Source organism: Rhinolophus sinicus, chromosome 1 (genome assembly GCF_057876585.1).
Source record: "Rhinolophus sinicus isolate RSI-liver-muscle chromosome 1, RSI-T2T, whole genome shotgun sequence".
Taxonomy (NCBI): Eukaryota; Metazoa; Chordata; class Mammalia; order Chiroptera; family Rhinolophidae; genus Rhinolophus; species Rhinolophus sinicus.
In genome coordinates, this window is record NC_142501.1 from 145,021,271 (window position 1) to 145,047,981 (window position 26,711).

General features: G+C 34.8%; 1 protein-coding gene across 28 annotated transcripts in view; it reads right to left on the minus strand.

Annotated features, from left to right (window-relative positions):
• Positions 1 to 26,711, minus strand: part of CLOCK (clock circadian regulator) — a 124,121-nt gene that overhangs the window by 41,834 nt on the left and 55,576 nt on the right. For 26 of the 28 annotated variants that reach the window (XM_019740117.3, XM_019740111.3, XM_019740115.3 and 23 more), the window contains 6 exons: positions 21,955 to 22,044; positions 18,305 to 18,364; positions 15,686 to 15,834; positions 12,211 to 12,302; positions 7,100 to 7,189; positions 1,527 to 1,647 (listed from right to left, as the gene is read on the minus strand). In XM_019740117.3, the coding sequence (XP_019595676.3) occupies positions 1,527 to 1,647; positions 7,100 to 7,189; positions 12,211 to 12,302; positions 15,686 to 15,834; positions 18,305 to 18,364; positions 21,955 to 22,001 (559 nt within the window). In that variant the 5' untranslated portion in view covers positions 22,002 to 22,044. Of the gene's footprint in view, positions 1 to 1,526; positions 1,648 to 7,099; positions 7,190 to 12,210; positions 12,308 to 15,685; positions 15,835 to 18,304; positions 18,365 to 21,954; positions 22,045 to 26,711 lie in introns of those variants that run through there. The other 2 variants (XM_074324544.2, XM_074324545.2) reach the window with 2 other exon arrangements.

Consider the following 26,711-nt stretch of genomic DNA (forward strand, 5'->3'; position numbering starts at 1 on the left):
ATTGGCACTATTTCCTTCTCTAGACACAAATCATACCTGTACCACCTTACCTTCATTATGGCCCAAATGACCTACCTTCAGAATCCTGAATTTTCTAAGTAAATTTCCCCTCTGTTTTAAATGTTTACTCCTGTGGCATGAAACACTTTTTTCTGAGGAAATAACTTTTTGTATATTAGTTGTTTAACTAGGGGGTCAGCAAGTCATTTAATTAATGCTTTTCTCTACCAAAAAGTATTTCTGCCATCCTCACCTTTGATCTTGGAAGCAGAAGCCTAAAGTCTATCTTCCTGCCATAAGCTTTCATTCAGCTGTGCAGCCAATTTTGCCCTTATGAAGGTCTCTAAAATGGATTCCTTCTTCTTTGTCCACTCCTAGCTACGTCCCAGGGTTCCACCTTTCTAATTCTTTTCTCCTTGCTCTATGTATCACCTCAAGCAATGTCATTTAATCTATGACTTTAAATACTATTTACAAGCATATAACTGACTTCTACTTCATTATATCCAGCCCAAATCTTTCTCGTAGGTGAAAGACTAGTCTATAGTCTTTTTAAACAATTATAAACTAATTTTTAAACAATTTTTAAACAATTATAAACAGGCTTCAAATGGATTCTTCTGGTCTCTAGTTCTTCTCAACTCTGTCTGACAGGTTATCCATTCCTATCAAAGACATACTTTCATATACTTATATGTGTGTGAGTGTGTGTGTGTGTGTGTGTATCCATCCCAATTATTGGACACTCAGTGTTCTACAGAATTTGAGGGTTCAAAATACAAAAAAATTTTCAAATGATTAATGTCAGTATTATCAGAAAAGCCAAAATTTAAATATCATGAAAAAAGTGATTAAAGATGTGTAATAATTAATAGCCCAACATAGTGTTGTAATAATTTCAGATTTTATACAGGGTAATTTACTGAAGAAAATTAGGTATCCTGGTCAAATTAATTTTTCCAATGAATCTAGGAGAAATGTCTGATTATAACATAATGTTTCATATTTCTTGAAGGCAAGAACTATTTTTCATTATTCTTAGCACTTCTATGATACAGCACAAGTCCCTGGCACATTAGTTACATCCAATAAATGATTAATTCTGTTTAAATAAAACAACAACTTCCTTTATTTAATAATTCTTAAAAATACAGAAGTTACTTTTTCCCACAGTTTCAGTGTCTAATTGATCATAGTGAAAATGAGAATGTTTCATTTTCTCATTAAGATTTTCTTTAAAAATTAAAAATATGTTGCAAAGCTCCATTTTTGTGTAAAATACAGTTCTATGGCATAACTATTATAACAAAAAAAGATGAGATTTCAACATATTCTGGAACAGACTTCAGGCTTTAAATATAGTCACAAATTCATTTTACGTATATTTTTTATACTTTCAAAAGGTATATGGAATGATGTTATGTGTTAATTTAGTTAAACATGTCTGTGTTTGTCACAAAGTTACAAAAGTAAAGTATAATATGACCCAAATATATTTAACTTTTCGCTTAACAGCTACTACTTACATTTTAAATATTCAGGGGTTAATGAGTCACTTTCCAGCAGATGGGTAGAGAGTATTTTATAAACCTCTGAATGTTCCCCCTCTGGGATAAAATTAAATATACTTTGATCCACAAGATCAGACTGAAAAAGAAATTTAAGAAAATAAAATAATTTTAGTGCTGCAAGAGACATGTATTTTAAAAGTATATCATCACGCATAAAACATCAGCATACGATTAGTTTTTGATTATCTGTAAAAACTGACAAATGTCAAGATATAGAGCACAAATCAAAAAACAAAAGAAAAGGTAGAAAATGGTTAGCATGACCTCCGCACCTCTGACACTAGTCTCTTCAGATCCATGAGTAATACAACCTTGAAAGTCTGATAAATTACTTGCAAAGGTGCGTTTCACCAAATTCGAACATTTAAAATATGATAGGATTAACAAAGTTGATTAGAAAAACCTGTGGCTATAACATGTAGCCCTACCATATATTTAAACCTCTGGTAAATTATGATATACACTACCACAAAGGACCAAAAAATTAGCCGAGATTGGACTTTGTGTCCTTTCACCTGTCCAATGTGTCCTTTCTTTTTATTTCATCTTTTCCAGCCATCTATCCTACATCCCATTGTCAAAAAGCCCTGCTGTTACCTAACCCCACCCCTTAAAAGAAGGGGTAAGTATATGTCAAACATTATAATCCTTGCTCAAATATGGCTTTAATTAAGATTCATTAATCAACGGTAACTTGACAAACATCAGGTTGCCTACAACGTACCATGGCTGTGGCATCAAAGATGAATAAGATAATTCCTATCCTTAAGAACCACTGACAAGAAAACTTCAGTGACTTCACATTTTCTACCAAATCCAGTCTATTCTACTTGGTTTCTCTAAATTTTTAAACTTCTCTGTGGAATCCTGGGGATACTGAGGTGGTATCTCAAAGACTGTGGAGGTGAGGGCAGGGGTGAAGGGAACTGAAATGGAGCTGTGAGGGCATGGCTAAGGGTCTTTGCTGCTCTATTCACAAAAGCAGCTCCACTTTTGTTCTGTTCCTATTTTAAACACTGTAAAGATTTTATTTGAAAAAAGAGCTCCATGGCTTAAAAACTAAAACAAAACAAAACAAACCATCAAACAACAACAATGAAAAGAGAGCCCTTTGGGAGGTGGGAGGTGAGAAAAGGGTGTTTTACTACACTCTCAGAACGAGCTACACATTCACATCCTTTCTTCTGTCTTTTCTCTGGCTCTCAAAGTTACCCCATGAAGTGGAACATCCGTCCCCCACTTTCTCCCCGTATCTGTAGCCTCCATCTTTCACAGACCAGTTCAAATTATTTCTTTCAGAAAAGTATTCTCTTAACATCATAATCCACAGTAAAAATAAAATTATTTTAGTAGTTATTACTCATTCATTTCCCATAAAATATGTTAACTGTATTTTAATGTCTATGTCCTACTGTCCATAAGTAAACAGAAGCACCCTATCTCTCACATCTTTATCTCCGTCCCTTCAAATCAAGACACTGTAACACTGTGCCTTGCATATATGACAGTCAGTAGTACAGTAAATGATTTTGGGCTATGGAGTTATTTGATAAAGGCTTAAGAGGTAACCACATTAAAAACGTATCTGTATTCTAACAAGGAATTTTTCTGAAAGTCTGAGAAGCCTCTAGAACAGAAGTAATGCACTGAAAATTCAGGCATGAGTAACAACAATGCTAGAAAACTGCCTTTTATTAACAAAATAACAACATATAAGCATTGGCATTAATATAAAAATAGTCTTAGAAAAAAATAAGACACCAATTTAGAGTAAGAATTAAAACTTTCATTCTGGAAATGATTACAGTTTTCTATTATTATTTATTCTTACTGACAATTTCTTCCACAATTTCAGTAAAATATAATTTGACCTACGTTACCCTTTACTTTCCAGCTATAAATTTAGTGTTTCATAGCCACAGAGGAAAAACAGAATGGCCAGCACAGAGAGTGGTGGGATCACAAGCACTGCCTCCCCACCATTCTGCTTCCAGAAACTATAATCTGAAATATCAGAGTTAGCAGGCAACTAATTAACTAATGTGTCAAACTTTCCATTAACTACTGCATTGAAAATCTCTAAATTAAGTTAATCCCACTTCATATTGCCATGCCATCCACTCAGTTCCTAAACACAATTCAAAAGAGAGAAAAGAAAATAGCAGCTTATTTGGAGCCTTTATCTCCTTCAATCATTTTCATGAAGAAGAAATATAAATCCCACTGACTTAAGTCACATGACATATACATCAATAGCTTTTCTGTTTTTCTACATTAAGTCAATGGGACCATTTGTGAAAATTATTAACTATTACCAATTATCTTTTGCCCCAGGTTAAACCAACAATTAAACAAATAACTGCTGTAAAGAGTACTTGCTCCACAGAAAAATGTCAAATATATGTTGAATATAACATGTTTTTAAACAACCGTTTTCCTTATGTACAGGCATAAGGAACAAAAAGTATGGCTCTATCAAATAAGCTTTCATAATCACGTAACTATTCAAATGAATTCTAAATTGTATTTCTGCATACTGCATTTACAGCAAACGAGGACTGTACTGTCTTAAAACACATTTTTGTTTCTATTTCCAAACTATCAAGTTAAGGAGAATAGAAAAGTATCTTACTAGTATCTTACTAGTGGCACTTTCAGTCTTGGACTCTTAAGCTGTAATGTGGTTAATCATCTTCCCTATGTTACTTGGTCACAGATTCAATACAGTCTCTCTGAGGAACACATTTGAGCAAGTGTGAGGAAATCAACCTTAAGGTGAAAAATTCTACAAATGTTCAAGTTTGCAGTAGAGTAACAGACCAACTTTGTGTTTTGGCAGTTCCACAAAAGTGTTGTAAAATTAAGTCTAATTTCTCTGGGTTTCATGTTTCTTGCAGATAACACGAAGAGGCTGGGCTAAGGATGTCTAAAATCTCTTCTGGCACTGAGGTGGCATGACCCTATAATTTTGTCACAGAAGGCCAGGCCAGGAGAAAAAAAAAAAATCCATTAAGTTTCCTTTCCAATCTCAACATGAATAAAGCATGTATGCCCAATTATTATACATAAATAAGTTAAAATGTGCTTTAAATTAATTTATTAAGTATGAAGTGACAAAGTTAAGACAACATTTTGTTTTTGCAGGACCTGTAGAATCAGTCTTATAGTTTTACAGTCAGATTTAAAATTTTTAAGTCATACTGACCACTGATTAAGATGGCAAGTTTTAATTTCTCAACAGAACTGAATTACAAACACTAAAGCCTAACTTCGGGATTTGCTAAGGTTTCTTCCCTTCTGAGCAGCAGCCAAAATTCTATTTTAGACAAAATTGGTATGTATATTAAAACACAAAGAAAGGGACACCATTGTTTTAAACTTTTTGTTTAGTATCTGTTACAGTTTAATTATTATTGACAACCCAAAACAGATAATCACACATTTTTTCCTTATGTGTTTGATCTTAAATAAGGATTTCATTTTCTCAGAAAATACTTGCATTTATGTTCTCAAACCATCAGATAATAAAAATAGAGCAATGTCAGTAATGCGAAGGAAAGTGTCTGAGGTATCTAGTAAGCAGCAAAACACTGTATTAATAAAGGGTACTATTAACTCAGTATGGAATGAAATGGGTCTATTGGGTCAGCACAGTCTCCTCTGCCCAAAAATTCACCTGCCAGTCTACATGCTTTGGCTGACACAAACAATAAAAAAGATCCAGAAGATGTTACTAACAGAGGAAACGGGACATGGGGCATATGGGAACTCTGTACAATCTTCTCGATTTTTCTATAAATCTAAAAACAGTTCTAAAATCTAAAAAAACAGTTCTAAAAACAGTTTCGTTTTTTAAAAAATATAGGCGGTAATGGGAAGGCAAAGGGTTGTCATTGAGGGGAGAATGTGAATGATCTAATGCTTGGATCCCAACTAGACCTGTTACATGTTGTCTATTTCAAAAAGCTATTAAAATTTCCCTCACTAAATATCCAACAACAGTATGCCAATAGGAAGGAATTTTAAAACAACCACATCAAATAGCCTACTCATTTTCATGCATTCAATACATAATTACTGAATGTCTCTTAAGAAACTAGCTAAACCATGTGGATACAGAGATAACGTCCCTGCACCTAAGATGCTTATACCTACCATAATTACCCAAACAAACAGAAACATTACAATTCACTGTAAGTGTCATGATGGCAGTACACAGAAGGTAACATGAGAACAGAGACGAAGGGCATCTAATTCTGTCTGAATGGAGTTCAAGGAAAATGCCCAAGAAGCAGGCATTTAAAAAGTGTGACTATATTGCAAAGGATGTCCTGCATTTATTTAAATTCGTTAATCTTATCTTAACCTTATAACAGGTTTCTTTCCCTAGCTTTTTCAATATGTATTTTTTTTAAAAGAGTTGGCCAGAAAATTCAGTTAATGAATCTATCCTTCTCTCTGCACACACTAGTTTACTTGCATGTTGCTATAATCTCATTGTTTACTCTCAAACAATTTCTAGATGTCGGGCTAATCACCTACTATTTGAGCTTAGTGTTAAGGAAAGCCTCTAGAAAAGCAGTAAAGCCAAGTCATTTTCTGTGTGAGCCAAAGAAATCACCAAATTCATTACTGCCTGGTAAGAAATTACCTTTTTAGAATCTGGCCTTTTAAGTATACAGTGCATTGTCTATATAAAGTATGAAGTGGCAGAGAAATCAGAGGGAGGAAGATACTGCCTTTCAATATATCTTGAAAGAGATCTTTACAAAGCAGGGTACTTTGTATTGTTATAAATTTTCAAGAGAACAGGCCTTTTAGGAGTAATTTATAAGTAATTTTAGAATATTTATACCAAAAGCCTCGTCTTAGATAAGAACATCCTATATTAAATAAAAACTTCAAATTCATAAAAATTGTCAATTGCAGCAGAGCACCAAGTATAATGTTTGGTACAGAATAAATTTTCAATAAATATATGTTAAGTAAAACAACAAACACATAATTCAGGTATTCACTATCCTAGTCAAAATGATACAATGTAATTCTTTTCTAATTCTGTACCCTTTCTGTCATATAACAAATTGAATACGGCCATTATAACATTATCAAGTCAAGCCACAGAGCACAAAAGTTCTCTATCTATTATTTTTAGTGTGTCCTTATAAGTCATTCTTTTGAGAAAATTATTTATAAGTTACTCTAGCTGCAACAAGTATGTAATAGAAACTTAGTTATTCTCAAGGACATTTTCAGTGATTTACCAACATCTTCACCAGGCTGATTAAAAAGGGAACACTGAAAACTTCATATTAGAAAAAAGAGGGCAGGTAGAACAGAGGTTAAAGTGGCTGTTGAATATTCGAGTCAGGACTGACCTGAGAAAGCACAGCCACGCTAAAACAAAGACATGTTTAGAGCTCTCCTCCCCACTCTCCTCACTGTCTCGGGAGGCACGCTTCCTAGTGCTTTAAAACGTTTAACACAGGCATTAAACAAGAAAGAGATCACAGGATTTTTATACTTACTGGTAAATGTTCAAGTAATGAAGTTACACTCTCAGACACATATATTATACTTCCATCAGTCATGATTGCTAAAAAAAAACCATCAAGAGCCTGAAATTAAACATAATGCTCAGTTAAATGAAAAGAAAAAAGTATTTCACAAGACAGAAATAAAAATCGAACTTACCAGAAATAAAAATCTAACTTACCAAATGACAAAAGACTTAATGAGGAAATTTCCAGAGCACTGTCAAAATGCTACCTTTTTCCCTTTAGAAAACTGTAATATATATATATATATATATATATATATATATATATATACACACATATATCTTTGTGCATTTTTAAATGCTTCTAGGGAAAAAAAAATCCGTCTATGGCCATCAATAAAACAGTTGGTTTCTAAAACATAGACTTAATGTGCTACTTTAATCATATGTGTGATAGGTGAAGATGGCCTTATTTGAAGATGCTAATATTTCCAAAGCACGCATGTACGTCATCAATGATATGTCTCTGGCACACAAAAGAACACATTATCACCTTTTGGATATATTAACAGAGAGGTGTATGACTGAAGTGTAGGAAGATACATGGGGAATAAAGTGAAAGGGAACTAAAGCGGGAAACATAGGCCAAGGTCAGATCATGACAGGCCCTGAATACCAGATTAGAACAGAAGGACTTTGTCCAAGCGTAGTCTGGAAACAGCATGTAAAATGGATTTAGGGGAAAAGGACAATTAAGTTAGGAAAACTTCAGTGCCTTTTGGAATAGTTACGGAAGTTAATGAGCATCTGAATGAAACTAGGAGCAGTCAGCATTGAGAAGAAAGGACTCAGGCAAGCATTGAGAAATGCAGAAGTTTAGGAGAGAAGCCAGCACAGGGGATACAATACTTAATAATAAAGCAATCCTGTACTTTATACATTACAAAGTTATTTTCATTTGAGAATCTTAGGCACAGAATGACAGCTGAAAAAATGAGATTTGCACAAGATCTGCATGCCAGACAAAATCCTTGGCGGAATTATCTACATATATCTGGGGATGAAGGAAGGAAAAGTACCAGGGACAATGACAGAGTAGGCAGAGTACACTGTCAGCGAGGAAGTCAACAGAAGAGAATGACAAGGTGAGTGAAGGGGAAGAGGGATGATTCCATGTAAAATGAGATCAAACAGCGTAAGAAATGAGAAATTAAGAAATGAATTTGGTGACTTTCAAGAGTTGTGTCAATAGGAAGGTTAGTCAGACGACAGTGAGTTTACAGATGAGTGGATGATGAGAAGGAGATTATAAATCACTCTTTCAAGAACTTTAGAATGGAAGAAGGGAGCAATGAAAGTTTTAAGGAGACCAAGTATCAAGGGAAGGCATTAAAAAACTTAACTGACGTATATTTTTGCAGGCTGAGGGAAAGGAAGACCCAGTGGAAAAGATGTTGACGATGTAAAGCTGAAAAGATATACCAAGAGGAGTTCCTCTTCTCCTTCCAAAATAGTTATCACACTAAATCTGGATTTCTTATTTAATTGTAGGGCTCTCTCAAAGGATAGCAATCTCTAGAATAAACCATGTGTATCTTCTTCAACACTGTACCTGCAGCACCTAGCATAAGGATAGCGTACGGCAGATAAAAAACATACTTGTACATCATTTACAGACCTGGGAATTAGAGCAACCTCCCTTTACTTCTAAGCAATTGTTGAAGTATATTGGAGAGAGACTTGGATAAGAGAAAGAACTTATTTTGAGTAGATGCTTATCTTCCAGAATGGCTTAGATAAGCCCATTCTTGGCTAATATAGAAGGCAGGGGTGAAAACCTTCTAATTTAAGCAAAACATTCATGCAATTATTTTTACAAAAACTTCTAAGTACAGTAATGCCAGTGTTATTATTTCATAAGGAATAGGGTCAAGATGATAAGAACTAGCTTTTCTTGTGTGAAGCTAGACTGTCATCTTTGAAAGAATATTAATATTTACTATGATGAACTATATTTGCTCTTCAGGTATTTGCTAGGAATTAGAGTCCAGCAGCTCTCTTCTGTGAAGAGAATGAACTGAAATCAGAACTCTTAAAGGCTTAATCTCACTCCTAGGAGCAGATCCCACCGTTCCCACTTTCAAAGCAGGCAAAGATTCAGCAGAGAAGAGCATCTCGCCAAAGTCTTAACACAAGGAAGGACCCAGGGCCCAGACTTGTTCTGAGTGGACGGATGTAATTTCTCAAGTACGTAGGCGGGTACGCCAAAAACTAAAAAGACCTTGAGAAGGGCCCTGAGGAGCAAGATCAGAGAGATGTGGAAGAGTGAGCAATACAGAGGACATCCTCATCCCAAGACCGAAGACAAGTATCCCGTTTCCACATTGCATGATACAGGGGAAAGGTTCATTAGTTAAAACTCCTTGTCTTCCTATTTGATATCTACTTGACCCACAAATAAAAAGACTGTGTAAACCTTCATTGTTAGTGTTTAATCTGAGGAAGACAGGATGGAAGGGGATAGGACCTCCTTGTGGATCTCTATCTAAGACAAGGCTGAAAGGGCACTAGCCCTTCCCTTGTAGATTACTGGAGAGTGCTGCCAGACGCCAAGGGAAAGAACTATAATACTAAAGATGATTTCACATAAAGATGACTTTGCATAGAGATCCGGTCAGGCTAAACTGCCCCTGTTTCCTTGAGTACTCTTACCTCCCCGAAGGGTAGCAAGGAATATTCTTCAGGCAACAAAGACAAGAGCGGGAGGGATAGATGGCAATGGAGGAATGGAGACAGCCAACACAAATTAGAAGTGAATTTTAAGATCTCAGGTCCAGTTCTTCCATTAATTAGTCATCTGACCTCAGTCAAGTTGCAACCTCTTCAGGCCTCATCCATAAAATGAAGAGGCTGAGGTGAATGATCTAATCTCTTCTACTGGCAGCTCTAACATTCCAAGATATAGCCTGCATCTGAAATTCTGCTGAAAATGGTGCCTGGACTTCCTATGTGTAATCTGATCAACATGACCAACCAACAGTAGTAACAAACTAGGTTAGTTGGACCCAGGTTACAATATATACACACATTTATATATATCCTTCAATCTTTACTTAACAGTTGTAAATACTAAAAATAAAAAATATACTTGACAGGTTAAAAATAAATAAAAGTAACATTTTTCAGGAATGTAATCCTAAAAGCTGTGACAACTAATTTATACTTTAAAAATTTTTAATATATTGAAGTTTTCTCTGTTGTATATTATAAATAATGTAATAATCTCTAGAATCTTTGATTTTTAAAAATATTTATCGATGTATGTACTACATGTGTCTTGGCAATTAATAAAGATCTATCCCTTATGAAAAAAAATCTGAAGACAATGCTTTTCTGTTTAGCTTATAAGTGAATAGGTAATTTACCTTCATTAAGGTTATTAATATATGAGTGTAGCTATTGTACCAATTTATGAATTTATAAGAAATTTTTCACACCAATAAAACAGGGTAAATAGTTAATGAGTAACAGGACTTACTAAACAATTACACTGAGGGTATAACCATAAAAATTAAATTAGGGTAATTAAATTAGGTATTTATTTCCTTTCGCTGTTGTAGACATTAGCTGTGGGCACCCTTTCATAAACATATGCCATATATCTAAAGAGATAATTTTGGACAATGTCGATCTTTAGAAAAAAACATTTAACAAAATCAGAAACTATTATTTGATTTATAACTTAAGTGTCCACTAATTTAAAGGGCTAACTGACGGTTAGTAAGGTACAAGTTCTATGCCACGGCTAGCTTTCACTGAAAAGAAGTTTCGTGAGTGGCAGGAGTACGCACAGGGGCTGAGGCCAGGGGTCGGAGGCTAGTCTACCTGCAGCAAATCCCAGCTGAGCCACTTAACTAACTGCAGTTTTTTTCACAATCCCTTTGTTCCTTGATTTCCTCATCTGGAAGTAAAAATGGGATACTAATAATGTCTACGTCATAAGATTATTGAAGATTTACTGAGTTGATAAGTGAAAAATGTTATTTTTCAGATTTTAAGTACAGGTTTAAAAATATACAAAATATTTATATTCCAACATACTTTCCTATGGTAACATTTCATATGGTAAAATTTCTGCTGAATAAAGAATTAATCTAGCAATTAACTATTTAATCCAAAGTATAAATGGTAAAAATAACTCACTGATTTGCAAAATACTCTGTTACTTCAGACTTTAGTCAATATATTATACAAAGACACTTGGAGACATGGCCATAACATATACATATATGACATAGATAAATGCTTCAAGTCTAAAAGAAACGACCCAAACAAACAGGATAAGAAACCTAAATTTAACATCTTCATCCCCATATCAGTTGCTTTATGTCTACTTTCTGCTTTGTAGCCATTTTTGTTGTCCTTAACTGTTACTGCCAAAGTATACCACTTGTTTCCTATTTAAGTTTTCATGAAAATCTGATACTGAATTCTGTGTACTTAGTGTGATAGGTACGAGCGACTCAAGATTTTGGTCGATTGTATAATTATTGTATGTAGTTTTGCAATTATAAGCAAATATGCTCTGAATTGTTTTCAAAACTAAATTTGTCACAAAAGAATATTTACTTATTTTCTTTTAAAAGTTTCCGCTTGAATTAAGAAGAGTTGCCTTTCAATGCATATTTCATTTGTTTTATATTTTCAAAATACTTTATTTATTATCATTTTATGTTGGTTATAGGTAGATTTTAACTTGTTAAAAAAATGCTGCTGTCCAATAGGATACATTTCATAAAAATATATAATATGTGATGAATAATATATATTATTCATTTTAATGTTGCTAGTGTGGTCCCAGGTAGAGACTTAGTAGCTATAGTTTTCTGACTTTTATTAAGCCTTTCAACAATTCAGACTAATACTGAAAACATGAATATTTGGCATTCATTTACCACGTAGTACCATTTGCTTACAATATTTACATCGATTAATTTTAACTGAAGATATAGGTTATTGATTTATGTTGAATTAAACTTTTCAACATTAAATACTGTTAAAACTATACTAAAATTAGTCACCCTTATGATTTATTTTTTGAGGAAAATGAAACTTTTCAAAAATTAAATCTCGACATACCTCTAACATTAATTGTGTAAACTCTTCATTACTAAGGAATGTAGGTTTCCAGTCCTGTCGAATTTCACTAGCATCTGACTGTGCAGTGATTTCTGTAAACAGATTATTTGACACATTAGTGGCATACTCCAACTACGGGGTGGGTGACTGGGGCAGTACGAAAGTCCTACAAGTTGCCTTCTCTCTTCCCACTCTAATTAAAGATGAGAACCATGGGAGTAACAGTTATTGGTCTAGGTAAGTATCAAGAAATCCAGGTTTTGGTATTGTGAAATATCTGAGTTAACGTGGCAAGTTATCTCCTTGGATTTGGTCTCCTGGAAATCTAGTCTCCTGGGTTTTTCTCTGGGGATTTGTGATAGCCTATGTTACTGCAAGGCCTGAGATTTGCTTCCTGCTTGACACAATGACTAAACAAGAATCAGAACAATCAGATTAGATTAAGCATTAGAAGATACTCCTTTTCTTCTCCCTTTCCTTGCCATTCAAGAGGTAGAATCTAGAGCAGACATAAGAACATAAGCCTGGAGGAAAGGAGCCACGGAGGTCATGAAGTCTGCTTTTAACAAAGAGGACTTTAGACCTGCCTACTGGCAGGCAGAAAGGTTCCTCCCAGGCTAAGGTGCTCTAGTCTTAATCACTCAAGAGATTAAATTAAGATTTGGGGTAAAAACTTTATAATAATAATCCCAGAGTGATTTTGCTTAGTGTCCTCTTGCATGTTTCCTTAGTGGTAAAGGCCTGGTCAAAAATTTGGGGGTTGGGACACACATTTTAACAAAATTATTAAGTTTATTTTGCAATGTACTACTTACTAATAGATTTAGCTATGAGAAAGCTATTCATAAAGGATGAAACATGAACCATTTAGGTAACAAATGTTTTTCCATTTTTAACTGTAGGCAAAATAAAAATCTGTGTCATAGATTTCACCTTACAAAACATATGCTACTTTGCAGTGAAAAGTATAGACGACATTGTTTTGATTTTTCTATTACCAGATATATAAATATACTAAATTGTTACCCAAAATTTACAATATTAAAAATGCGTAGGGTGGCCGGATGGCTCAGTTGGTTAGAGCGCAAGCTCTGAGCAACACGGTTGCCAGTTCAATTCCCACATGGGCCAGTGAGCTGCGCCCTCCAGAACTAGACTGAAGACAACACGCTGCCACTGAGCTGCCAGTGGGGTGCCCAGATGGCTCAGCTGGTTGGAGCACAAGCTCTCAATAACAAGATTACCGGTTCAATTCCCAACAGCAACTGGACTTGGAGCTGAGCTGCGCCCTCCACAACTAGATTGAAGTACAACTATTTGGAGCTGATGGCCCTAGAGAAACACATTGTCCCCCAATATTCCCCAATAAAATTTATATTTAAAAAAATGCCTATACAGTGGTACCTCGGTTTTCGAACGTCTCCGTTGACGAACATTTTGGTTTACAAACGCCGTAAACCTGGAAGTAAACGCTTCGGTTCTTGAACACAATTCAGAGGTCAAACATGTCACATGGCTTCCGCTGAGTGCAAGATCCTGAGGCCTAGCTGTCGGCTGTTTTCGAACATTTCAGAACTCATGGATTACGTTCGAAAACCGAGGCACCATTGTACTAGAATATGAAGAGTAACTAAAAAGTTTAGCTACTAAATCTGTGGAATATAGTCATACTTTTCAAATTCACCTCAATGATACACATTAAGAAAGAAAATTTAAATCCACAAGAAAATCCCATCAAGTTTAGTTAAGCACAGGCTTATTTTAGAGTAATCATTATATAAGAATTTCCTTTCAATTTCAGGTAAATTTTATTTTTGTGAGAATTATATACCCAATTTAAAAAACAAAAAAACAAAAAACCTGATCTACTTAATGCCAAAATTAATCCTCTTTTGTAAGGGAGAAATCCATGTATACTATTTCATTTCATTCAACAATCATTTATTGAACTCCTTTGTCTGAGGGTCTGACTATGCTAACTACTAAGGGATACTGAGATAGTAAGAATACTATTTGTACAAATAAAATATAATGACAATGGTGGCAATAAAAATTATGACATTTAATTTTGACACACTTACAAAATGTGTCAAGAGAGTTTGGCAACTGTAATATAGTACTAGGAAGATGAAAAAAATCCAAGTATTTTCAGGTTTGAGCTCTAAGGTGGTGTAAAAATAAAAAAAGCAAAGCTGAGAGAAAGTGGTGACTGGACAAAAGGAAAATGAATTCAGTTTTAGATGTGCTGAGTTTGAGGATATAAACAAGATGCAGAAGTTATCTGGAAATAAAAGATGAAGAGTCTGCATCTAAAAATAAAGATTTAGTAGTTTAATAGAAACAATAGTTGAAGCTATGGAGTGAGATAACCAAGGGAAAGTGTATAGAAAAAGCAAGAACACACAAGGTAAGACCTTGAGCGATGTCACATTTAGAGGGCAAAAAAAGAAAAAGAAGTTAGTCTCAATTAAGAAGGGAGGTGAACGACGAAGGGCAGTATAACACAGACAAAGGGAACAGCAAGCCAGTGGAGGGTGGATTAAAATTTCCAGTGCTTTAGACATGCAGAAGAGGATGAGATATATAAGAAAAAGCTATTGCTTTATTGGCAGCAGAGGAGATGGGAAGTAATGGCAGTGAAATGGACAAAAATAATTTCAAAGATGGTGGAGCATAAATCAAGCTAGTAAAGGCATTAGTGCTTACTTTTGCAGTTTTACTTGCATCTGAAACAGGAAATGTCCTTTTATAAGTTTTTCATCTATTATCTGCTACCAAAATACCTAATATTCTTTGAATTTTCTTTTCAAGCTTATTTAGTCAAAGTGATTTTCTTCCATAAAGAAATAATCACTTTATTTTAAACATAGTGTTTATTTCCTAGGTATACACTGAAACGATCTTTTAAAATGACGTATGAGGCCCTCATAATCAGTCTCTTGCCTTTCTTTCAAATATTCCCATAATTTTCCAACTCAAACGATGCTCCAGTTACAATGAATTCTCCCCTTTCTCTGCTTTTGTACGTGCTATTTCCTCCGTGTGAAATGCTGTTTTCCTTACTTAATCTAAAAAGGCTCACGTGAAGAATCAACTATTTTTAAGCCTTCCTAGTCTTCCATTCTTTCCTGGTTTCATAGCAAATCTCAGGTTTACAAGCACTCTTCCTCTTATTATTTGCATTGTAATAGCCACTTACATGTCAGTCTCCCTTGGCTTGACTTACTCGAGGACCAGTACTGTTACCCTGCAGCATGAGAATCTAGGATATAGTAGGCACTAAATAAATGTTTGTTGAATGAAAGAAAGAACACACCAGGAAGTCTTTTAAAAAGCAATTCATTTCTTTCTCTAAAAAATGCCTAGGAAGCATCCAATCTTAACCATCACTACCAAGATTCTATCACATTATGCTTTAAGGGAGAGCTGTCATAAAATATGTATGTATATCAATTTAACAAAGTTAAAAATTTACCTTTATGTTTTCGTAAAAAATCAATGCTCTTCTGTAGAACGGTAGATTTGTCCATCTTTCTAGCATTACCAGGAAGCATGGATCCCAGCTCCTTAATGAGAACATTAAATTGATCTCTACGTTTCTTTTCAGATTTGTTTCTAGATACTCTAAAGAAATAAAAAATTAAATAAGTAGTTTTCAAATAATCCATTTGATTATACAAACAGTTTCATATAATGCTCAGTTTGGACACAACACATAGCATGTACTTCTGTCAATGTAGATGGTAATAAATATTTATCTCCTAGTTTACCAACAATATGAGGTCTGACAATTAAGTTCGCGAACTTGTTGCAACGATGTTGCTAACCTTTTTTGATATCAGAGGGATTATTCATTATGAATTTGTACCAACTAGACAAACAGTTAATTAAGTTTACTAATTGGAAATACTGAAAAGGCTGCGTGAAAAAGTTAGATAACCTGACTTTTCACCAACATTCATGGCTCTTGCGTCACAGCAATGCACCAGCTCACACGGCACTGTCTGTGAGGGAGTTTTTACCCAGTAAAAAAATAACTGTATTGGAACACCCTCCCTATTCACCTAATCTGGCCCCCACTGACTTGTTTCTTTACCCAGAGATAAAGGAAATATTGAAAGGAAGACATTTTCATGACATTCAGGACATCAAGGGTAATACGACGACAGCTCTGATGGCCATTCCAGAAAACTGATTTGAATGGTGGACTAGGCGCTGGCGGTGGTGCAAAGCTTCCCAACGGGAATACTTCAAAGGTGACCATAGTGATATTCAGCAATAAGGTATGTAGCACTTTTTCAAGGATGAGTTCACGAACTTAACTGTCCAACCTCACATTTACAGTTCATTTGGGCAATAATTTTTCTTCTCAGTTTGTCACTATAGAAACTTTTATGTATAAGGCATCTGGCATACATGTTTTTATGAAAATGCCAAAAAGACAAATTGCATTTAAATCTCAGGTTTTATTTACTCTAATATTTACCAAGAATTTCTATTTTCCTAAGATTATATAACTGAAATACATTTTGTGAAAGTACATATAATGTGCAAATACAAATTATAAAAATTATTGAATAGGAGGAAGTTATCCATCTCCTGTAAGTTTTAAATTATACACAGAAATCTAAAAATGAGAACCTCCCTATCCTCAGGCTTACCCACACATTCTTCCTCTTTATTCCTATATTCCAGCCTCCAACACAGAGCTGTAATCATTTGTTTGCATATCTGTCCCTCCATCAGGCAGTGGGCTCCTCGATAATAGAGCCCAAATTTTTTCATCTAAGCACGTAAGCAGAACACCTAACATACAGTAAGCATTCAAAAACATGTGCTAAATTAATAATTACTACTAGTCTATGTGAAGCAATAACCAGTAACTATTTAGTTGCACTGAGACCCCTTGAGACAATTACAGTACAATTATTTATAGAGCAATTAACCATTCTATAATACCTCTAATTATCTGCTTTGTGAAGTTGAATTTTAGAATGCAGTTGCTCTATATAATTGCTCAATAAATAACTGCTCTATAAATAATTTTAGAATTTGTTTAAGCAAACTATACTACATTCCCAAAAGGTCAAAGGATAATTTTATTTATTTATTTATTTGTTTTTCTGTAATGAACAAGCATCTATTCGATAATAGTACTGGGAAAAAATACAATTGTACAAATCTTTTAAGAAAACAGATAATAACTGATTGCCTCATCAAACAATGAGTGCCTGCTCTGACGACAAAGACTGTGCTAATAAGGGCTAGGAATCCTGGGGAAGACAAGCCCCCAAACTATTTACTGCTCACCGACTGACTATAAACATGGCTATAGTGTTACCTGAACCCTCCTTCTTGATACCATAATTAACTGTCAAGGCCCCTATTTAAGGTCAAAGCCCCCACCCTCACCACCGTGGTTCTAGATCCCATTCCCTCACCTACCTGATAATACCTCTCAACAAGTCTCCCCTCCCTCTCTCTATTATCTACTTTCCTTTCTATTGGTGAATGGAGGCATGTGAAAAGACACAGGAGACAACTCTGAAAGACCTCCCAGTGGCTAAAGCTGGAACAATTTGAGCCACAAGTAACACTGAAGCATAACATGAAGCATAAAATAAATATATATGAGTCAATACAGACATAAATAAATGGGAAAGAGACTATTTTTTAACAGAAGAATTCCAAATTTATGTAGAGGTGGAGCTTAATTCCCTGGGTCCCTAATTTGAAGATGGGCTACACTTAATAACTCGCTTCCAAAAAAATAGGGTAGGTTAAGGGAAAAACAGTGACTACAATAGTGAATCCAGGCACACCCTACCTTAGCCAAGTGATGAAGGTTAACATCCCCAGTGATGCCACACAGATACTATGCTCCCATAATATGATTTGATGAGATGTGCATATTTAAAGGATAATTTTATTTAACTTATTACCTGTATACTGGTATTCTAAGCTCTTCCACCTAGTTAACATATCTAAGTTCTTAAGGCAGACAGCATTTGGAAATCACTGATTTACTACTTATTTACTATTGCAATTACTTATTATTCATCCATTTACTATTTTACATCCTAAGTTGAACTACCTTTTTGCTTTGTCCTTGTCATCTTCTTCCACCAACCCATCAAAAATACTACCATCATCTCTAAAAGAAAAAAGTGGACAGAGAAAATAAGAGCCAACTTAACAAGCAACAGCAATACTAAAATGACATGTGAATCAGTTATATACTAGAGTTTCTGTAGTTAATGGACTGTATAAATTCAAACTCAATAACACTAAATTGTTTTCTAATAAATATTAGAAAGTTAAAGTTTAGTCATTTTTGTTCCACTTAAGTTTATTACAAACGTGAATTTTAAAACTACTTACTTAAATTTAAAACTATTTAATTTTAAAACTACATACACAACACACTAAACCAGAACTTAAATTAATCAGAAGTTAGATACCTTGTTTTAAACTTTTAGACACCAGCGAAAACCTACAGGAGGTCAGTCCATTTGCCATTATATAAAATGATTCACTTAAACTATTTTTAACTATAATAGCATAGCTTAAAAATGTATTTTCTGAGACATTCACTTCATAAAACCATAATCCACTCATAAACATCACAATATCTAGCACATTAACTTATATTAATACATTTTCATTCATTACTAATTCATTTAATAAATATTTATTAGCACACATATGCCAGGCTTTGTTCTGGACGTCGTTATAGAGCAGTTAACCAAACATATAGGCCGCAGCTCTCCTACAGGTTATCTTCTAGCATAAAGAAACAAATCAACATAAAAATATATGACAATACTTTTTATTTTTTTAAAAATGGGGGGTGGGCGGGCCGGCCCGGTGGCTTCAGCGGTTGGAGCTCCGTGTTCCTAACTCTGAAGGCTGCTGGTTTGATTCCCACATGGGCCAGTGGGCTCTCAACCACAAGGTTGCCAGTTCAATTCCTCGAGTCCTGCAAGGGATGGTGGGCTCTGCCCCCTGCAACTAAGATTGAACACGGCACCTTGAGCTGAGCTGCCTCCCGGATGGCTCAGTTGTTGGTTGGAGCGTGGGCTCTCAACAACAAGGTTGCCAGTTCAATTCCTCGACTCCCGCAAGGGATGGTGGGCTCTGCCCCTGGCAACTAAGATTGAACACAGCACCTTGAGCTGAGCTGCCGCTGAGCTCCCGGATGGCTCAGTTGGTTGGAGTGCATCCTCTCAACCACAAGGTTGCTGGTTCGACTCCCACAAGGGATGGTGGGCTGCGCCCCCTGCAACTAGCAACAGCAACTGGACCTGGAGCTGAGCTGCGCCCTCCACAACTAAGACCGAAAGAACAACAACTTGAAGATGAACAGCACCCTCCACAACTAAGATTGAAAGGACAACAACTTGACTTGGAAAAAAAAGAAGTCCTGGAAGTACACACTGTTCCCCAATAAAGCCCTGTTCCCCTTCCCCAATAAAATCTTAAAAAAAAAAAAAAAAAAAAAATGGGGGGTGGGAATGATGGAGAAGGGATTAGACAGCATAAATTGGTAACTACAATATGGCCATGGGGACATGAAAGACAATTTGGGGAATATAATCAATAATGTTGCAAAGATTTTGTAGGGTGTCAAATGGACACTTGTCTTATTAGGGAGACCATTTCATGGATGATGTAGATGCCTCATCACTGCACTGTACACCTGGAGCTGAAGCTGAATAATATTGTATGTCAACTATAATTTAATATATATGTAGTCACAGGATATGGAGTATAACATAGGAAACAGTCAATGGAATTATAATAGATATATACGATGTCAGAGGAGCAATAGATTGCGGAAGAGGATTATCACTTTGTGAGGGATGAAATGTTTAACTATTGCATTGTTTTGTACACCTGAAACTAATAAAAAAAAATAAAAAACAAAAAAAGAATGGGGGGGTGATGTTTTGATTACGGGGTAGTTACTTTACCCTGAGTGGTTACGGAAAGACTTGTTACGGGGACATTTGAGCTGAGATCTAAGTGACAAGAAAAGGTTGGTTACGGGAAGACGTAGGGAAAGAGCAGTGTAACAAATGAAATCAAGAGCACTGGTGCCTAACCCCCTAACCTACGGAACTATATTTAATAGTTTCAGGTGATTTACAAGCTTTTACATGAATTCACTATACAGTCCTATTCACACCTTTCTGTGGCCTATAAAGTGCATGCTGGACCCACTACTAACATCAACTACAAATTTTGCATCATAGAGGTCCATGTACAGACTTTTGAGGTTCCATGTATGCACTGAAATTTATGAAAAATTTGGTATGTACATGTATTTTATTAAGGAGAAAGTCCGTAACTTTCATCATAGAAAAATAATGAACTCACTTTGGGTGGTGAACACACAATGCAATAAGTAGATTTATGTATTATATAATTGTACACTTGAAACTTATGTAATTTTACTAACCAATGTCACTCCAATAGATTTAATAAAGACTAAAAAAAAAGAACCATTGCTTTAAGTCTAAATACAAAGATTCCATCCTAGGTGCCATATTGTTTAGAATGGGAATTGGCAATCATTCAGAAGTATAATCCTAAATCATATTTAATCTCACAGGAGCAGTGAAGAAACATCCTTTCTGAGAAGAAGACTACACATAGATTCCACTTGAAACTATGGCATAGCCCAAATCTATGGCACTGGTGCAAGCAGGCTTAAGGAAACTCTTTGCCCCTTAGATCTTAAGTGCTGGTAGAGTATATATTTTCACTGTCTATCTCATAGGAAAGGGAGATGAGCTGCCCCCAGATGTCAAAAGTCATTTCTGTGTCAAACTCTAGCTACAAAATTCTTAAATAATCATCTATGAAAGAATCACACAGTATACTATAATAAAAGCACACGGACTTTAGTGTCAGGCAGGTCATAATTCCAGCTTATAACTTACTATGTGACCTTAAACACATTTTTTAACCTCTCTGACCTATAGTTCCCATACCCGTAAAATCTCATAGAATAACTGTGAAGTTAAATAAAACAACACACAAAAAGTATTCTGCACATTAGCTAGCTGTCAAAGAGGAGGTGCATAAAAAAAGTTACCTATATTTCATCAAATTTCAGATACTACTGACTATAACACTTATCAGTATTTTATGTACCACTCCGAAAGAAAAAAAAATACTACCAATTAAACTATGATAAACCAACTGTATGATGAATCCCAATGTCAGAGATGTTAAAATGCAAAAAAATAAAAAGTCTTAAAATCAAATAACAAGGAGAATTATCCTTTTTCCAAGAGTAAGATTTAAAGATTATAATTTCAACTAATGAAATCCTAATTATAGTAACCTCTGAACAGTCACAAATACTAAAATGCTTAATGGGATGGGGTTAGCATCAGTAAATAAGTGGGGGAAAGGACAAGAGATAAGGAGATAAAAGATTCCAGAAGGTACCAAAGAAACATTTACAATTGTCACAATTTCTTTCAGAGCAGCTTTTACCAAATCACTCAAAATTACAGTTCAAAGGCCCATTTAGAATACAAGCCATAGGCTTTTAACTTTGGCTCTAGACAATATTAACATACTTTACTTTATGCTTGCTCAATATGGAAATTACATGTAACAGTAATTTTATGTTTAAACATAAAACTTCTTTTATCAATTTGATACAGACCATTAATAGTGAATTTTAAAAGAGCTTTATGTATTTCAAAATAGGAGTCTCTAAAAACATACCTGTCAACAATCGAGCTCATTTTACTACAGCTTACGGTAAACAACATAACATATTACGTTTTCGTCTTGTGGTAGACATTTGTACTTCTCCTTGGGTGGAAAGAAAAATAAACGGTCATTAGTTTTCTAAAAAACTTATTCTACAAGCATAGTAATCTTGAGAAACACTATATTTTGTTATAGAGACTTCAAAATATTTTTGTTTGTACTAAAGGCCAAGACATTATTTTCAAGCAAATATTTTTGACTTGGGGTACATTTGAGGTTTTTCTTCTTTCTAAAAAAGGACTGCAGGGGAAAAAAACTGAGGTTCACAGTTCATTGTCTTTCTACTATAATAATTTAGAACTTATGCTTAATATTCAGTATATTAGACAATGTAAATAGGCTGTAATAACACCATCTAATCAGCAATGAACATTTGTTGCAAGCCTATTTTCTGTTAATATGATAAGCTTGGGAATATAAAGATAAAGGACAGTCCCTACAGGCAATAATCTGAAATTGAACAGGGAGATACATACCTAAATAATTATAACAAAAGGGATAACGATGGTATATTAGACGGTGTCAGAGGAAATACTTTGGTAACAATGAGTTTGCCAGGTGGTCTAGATTCTTATTACTGAAAATACAGTCCAGAGACTACCAGCACTGACACCATGTGTGAGCTTGTTAAAAGACAGAATCTTGGGCCCCAACCCAGTCCTTCTGAATCAGAATATACATCACAACAAGGTCTCCCACCCCATGTGATTTCTATGGCCATTTAAGTTTGAAAAGTAACAGATTAGAGGACAGAAGAGGTAATAGTTGAAATGATTATAAGCCACGGGAATAGCAATTTGCAAAAGCACAGGCCTTTGTGAGATGAGGGAGCACTATATTTGAGAAATGTAAGAGGTTTAGTATTTTTTCTTTTTTTGAGAAAAATCTAGGTATGTTACAACTTAAACTTTTAATCACTAGAGCATAAAACGAGAATAGGACTGATAGAGGGGTGAAGGCAAATCAAGTAGAGAAAAGCCTTATTATAAAAAGTTGTATGCCCAAATTAAAAGAATTAAAATTTACTGGTTTAAAACTGAATCATAAGCCTAAAATTTGTCTCTCTACATACTACACAGTTTTTTCCTAAAGTGTAAGTAAAGTTTCATCTATATAAGATACTTTGCCAGACAGTCATGAGTTGAATATTGAAGAACCACCTGAATTCTAATAAATATCCTAACAGTTTTGAGGCACAAAAAATTCTGCTTTAACTACATTTTTATTTAAAATTTAGAAAATAGTCTAAATTAATGTGTAACTTTAATTAAACCAGACAAGATTAAAGGTGTTCTATGAACATGAGATTCTAAAATATTCTATTGTTTTCAAATGTACATGCATGAGAGGAAGGGGGATAACTCTAGATAAATGACGATCCACTGCCTATGTGGTTTTATGGCTGTAGAAGGAAAACATGAAAGGCTAAGAGTTCTTAAAAGAAAATGACTGGGGAGTCAGAGGTAAAACTAAAAACAATAGCATCAGGATAAAATACTGATTTTAAGTGTCTGGGTCAACATCAGCAGATGGAACTCAGAATTACAGGATTTTAGAGTTAGAACCGACTTGAAAGATCACCTAAGTACAGCACTGTGGTCCAAAAGACATAGTTATCATCATGGTAATAATAGAGGTCAGTTCTGTCACTAGAACAGAGCAAAGGTTAACAGAGCCAATATCGGTGAATTTAAAAAAAAGAACAGTTTTAGTTTCAAGGGCCAGATATAAGCCTTAAATGGCACTGAATATGTGCTTTTTAATTATCGAAAGGAAAAATAGGGCAAACCAGAATACAGAAAAAGGACCCCAAGAATTAGGTCTTAGACTACAGGAAGGGCCATACTGAGTGTAAGAGTGAATATGAAATGGTTTAGAAGATACAGACTGATACTTTATTAGGCTATTTTACTATTGTTAACAATATTCTTCCAAACATTATTTGTTGTCCAGCTAACTGAACATAAGACTATACCTTTAACAGCCTAGTCCAAGATCTTTACAATTCCAGCCAACTGATAGACATGTTATATTTAAGGGAAAGGTAAGGTAAGAAGTGAAATAGGCCTAAGTACTCTAGAGCAGGGGTGTCCAAACTGTGGCCCGCAATCCATTGTTAATTGGCCCGCAGCAAATTCCAAAAATATATTTAGTTTACTTAAACCAGGTGAAGCTATACGTACTTCACCTCGAGTGAGTGGCCCGGCTGTTTGTGTATTTTACCGCATATGGCCCTTGGTAAAAAACATTGAAAAAAGTTTGGACACCCCTGCTCTAGAGCAATTGTTGGAAGATTCCTCTTGACTTTTTTAAATGGTGTCAAATTAATTTTAACAAAGCAAAGTGGTAATGAGGAAACAATCAAAGGTTTTTGTGTGGGGACTACCCTAGGACTCACATTTTCAGTACAAAAAGACTAACCTGTCACACTAGCACATGCTATAGATTCTAATTCAGTTTTGGAAGACATGTGATGTCCCTAAACACCTCAAGGAATTTCAAGTGTATACTCTAATATAGATTAAATTTTATTAAATCTGTTTCTTAAATATTGACATTAATAGGCCAAGATGGTATGCAATACTGTCTTGAAAGGATCAGTTGCAGCCATTAGAATCCAAAGTTCACCAATTAAATTATAATAGACTAAGTTACAACTAGGAATCAAATGCTCCTTTGCATAAGCAATTTGAGCTCAAAGTCATTCAGTGATATGATTTCCCAGCTGAGTAAGCACCACATTACTATTTTATAACAATGGAGGGCAAGGGCAGCATAAGTCTTTTATAAACAGTTTAAAAACAAGCTTTAAAAATATAACAAATGGGGACATATCAGTAACTAAGAAACTTTATAAACAATTAATTCAAACTTGACCAAATACAGAAGCAGATATGTTTTTAATTCAGCATGCAATATTACACATAAGTAACAAAATTTCAGGGCTTGGCAGTCCATCTTTGGAAAATAACCCTTATGTATGAAATAAATTATTCTGTATTAAATATAAACTGCAGTATCTAATGACATACTACTTCTCCTATGAAACTCAGCTGCTGTCACATCTCAAGGCTTTCCACTCCTACATCACTATTTTCTCCTCTATGATTGGATTATTCTGATCAACATCTTAGTATTTTATCTTTAAAAACAAATAAAATAAAAACAAAAACTCCCTTGACCCACCAACCCCCTTCAGGTGCTGCCTTCCTTTTCACAAGAAAACTGGTTGTCAGAGTTGTGTATTGTTGCCATTTCAACATCTTTAATTCCATTCTCTTATTTTAAAATTTGGTTGTTTATTTTCACCAACGTACATACACATGTTCACAGTTTAAAGCATTTGAACAGTTTTACAAGACATATTTAAAAACCAGAAATCCTTTGATCTCTATTTCCCACTTTCATCTCTTTGTTTCTTTTGGTAGTTAATCCCCTATGCTTAAAAGCTTTGTTACTTCTTGCTTCTTTTTGTTTTAGGCAGGGTGTCTACACAGTCCCAATTTATCTCTGTTGTCCAACGTAACTATGAAAAGTGTTTGCTTTTGCTCTCAATAGTATACTATTTTTTTAGGCAGTTTCTATTGAATTCCACAAGAAAGGAAGAATTTAGCTCTCTCTGACTCCCCCATCCTTACCTCATACACATGCACACTTGCCCAAATTCCCGATATCATGATTTTAGCTTGGTGGTTATATTCAGAGTTAACATGATTATGACTCTGTAAATGCAAATCACAGCTGAGCTACACAGTACAGTACAATTACTTTCTCTTTCTGAGTAGTTTTCCCTAGAGTTAAAAATTGTCTTGTTTTATTATTTACCTCATTTTCTATCTACTTATCACCATTTCAGCACCAAACTCTTCCCTAAATCTATTCTTAATATTTTCCAAACATTACACATTCTACCAATTTAATCTTCTAGCAGCCATTTCTCTTGGCACCTTCTAACCTATTCCTAGTATTGGAAATGGATGCTCTCTAGTAACTAGTCACCAGCTGTAATCTGGGGATCACTATTCACTATCATCCTGCTGATTTCCTTGGTCTCTATTTAAGTTGCATTCCCTACTTCTGGTATGGCTTCATCTTTTTTAGTTTCCTTTTTTACTTTTGTTGAGTACCTTCTACAATGACTGCCCAAGAAAGGAGACATGGCAGATAAATTTTTTTGAGGCATCACAAGTCCTGAATTGTCATTACTCTATCCTTAAACAATTGTATATAGCTGGATACTGAATACTGAGTTTGAAATCATCTTTCCCACAGAATTATGAAGGTTCATTATCTTCTGGTTTCCGATGTATTATTAAGAAGTCCAAAGCCATTCTGATAACGGACCCTTTATATGTGACCTACTATTTCCCTTATTTTGGGAGTTCCCGTGTTCTAAAATTTAATAGTGACATGCCCTACAATATATACAGTTACAACTAATTCTCCAATCTGTACTGGTCATTCTATGGCCTCTTTGTACCTGGAAACTTGTTTCCTCTAGTTCTAGAGAGTTTTGTAGTATCAGTCTCTGTTCTCTATTTCTCCCTTTTATTTCCTCTATTCTCTCTTTCTGAAACTCCTATTCTTTGAACACTGGCGATCCTGGACAGTAGCTCCATTTTTCCCCCCTCCCGTTTTCTCTTTGCTTTACTTATATATCAACATTATTTTTCAGCCCTTCCACTGAGTTTTCACTTCTAATTCAATTT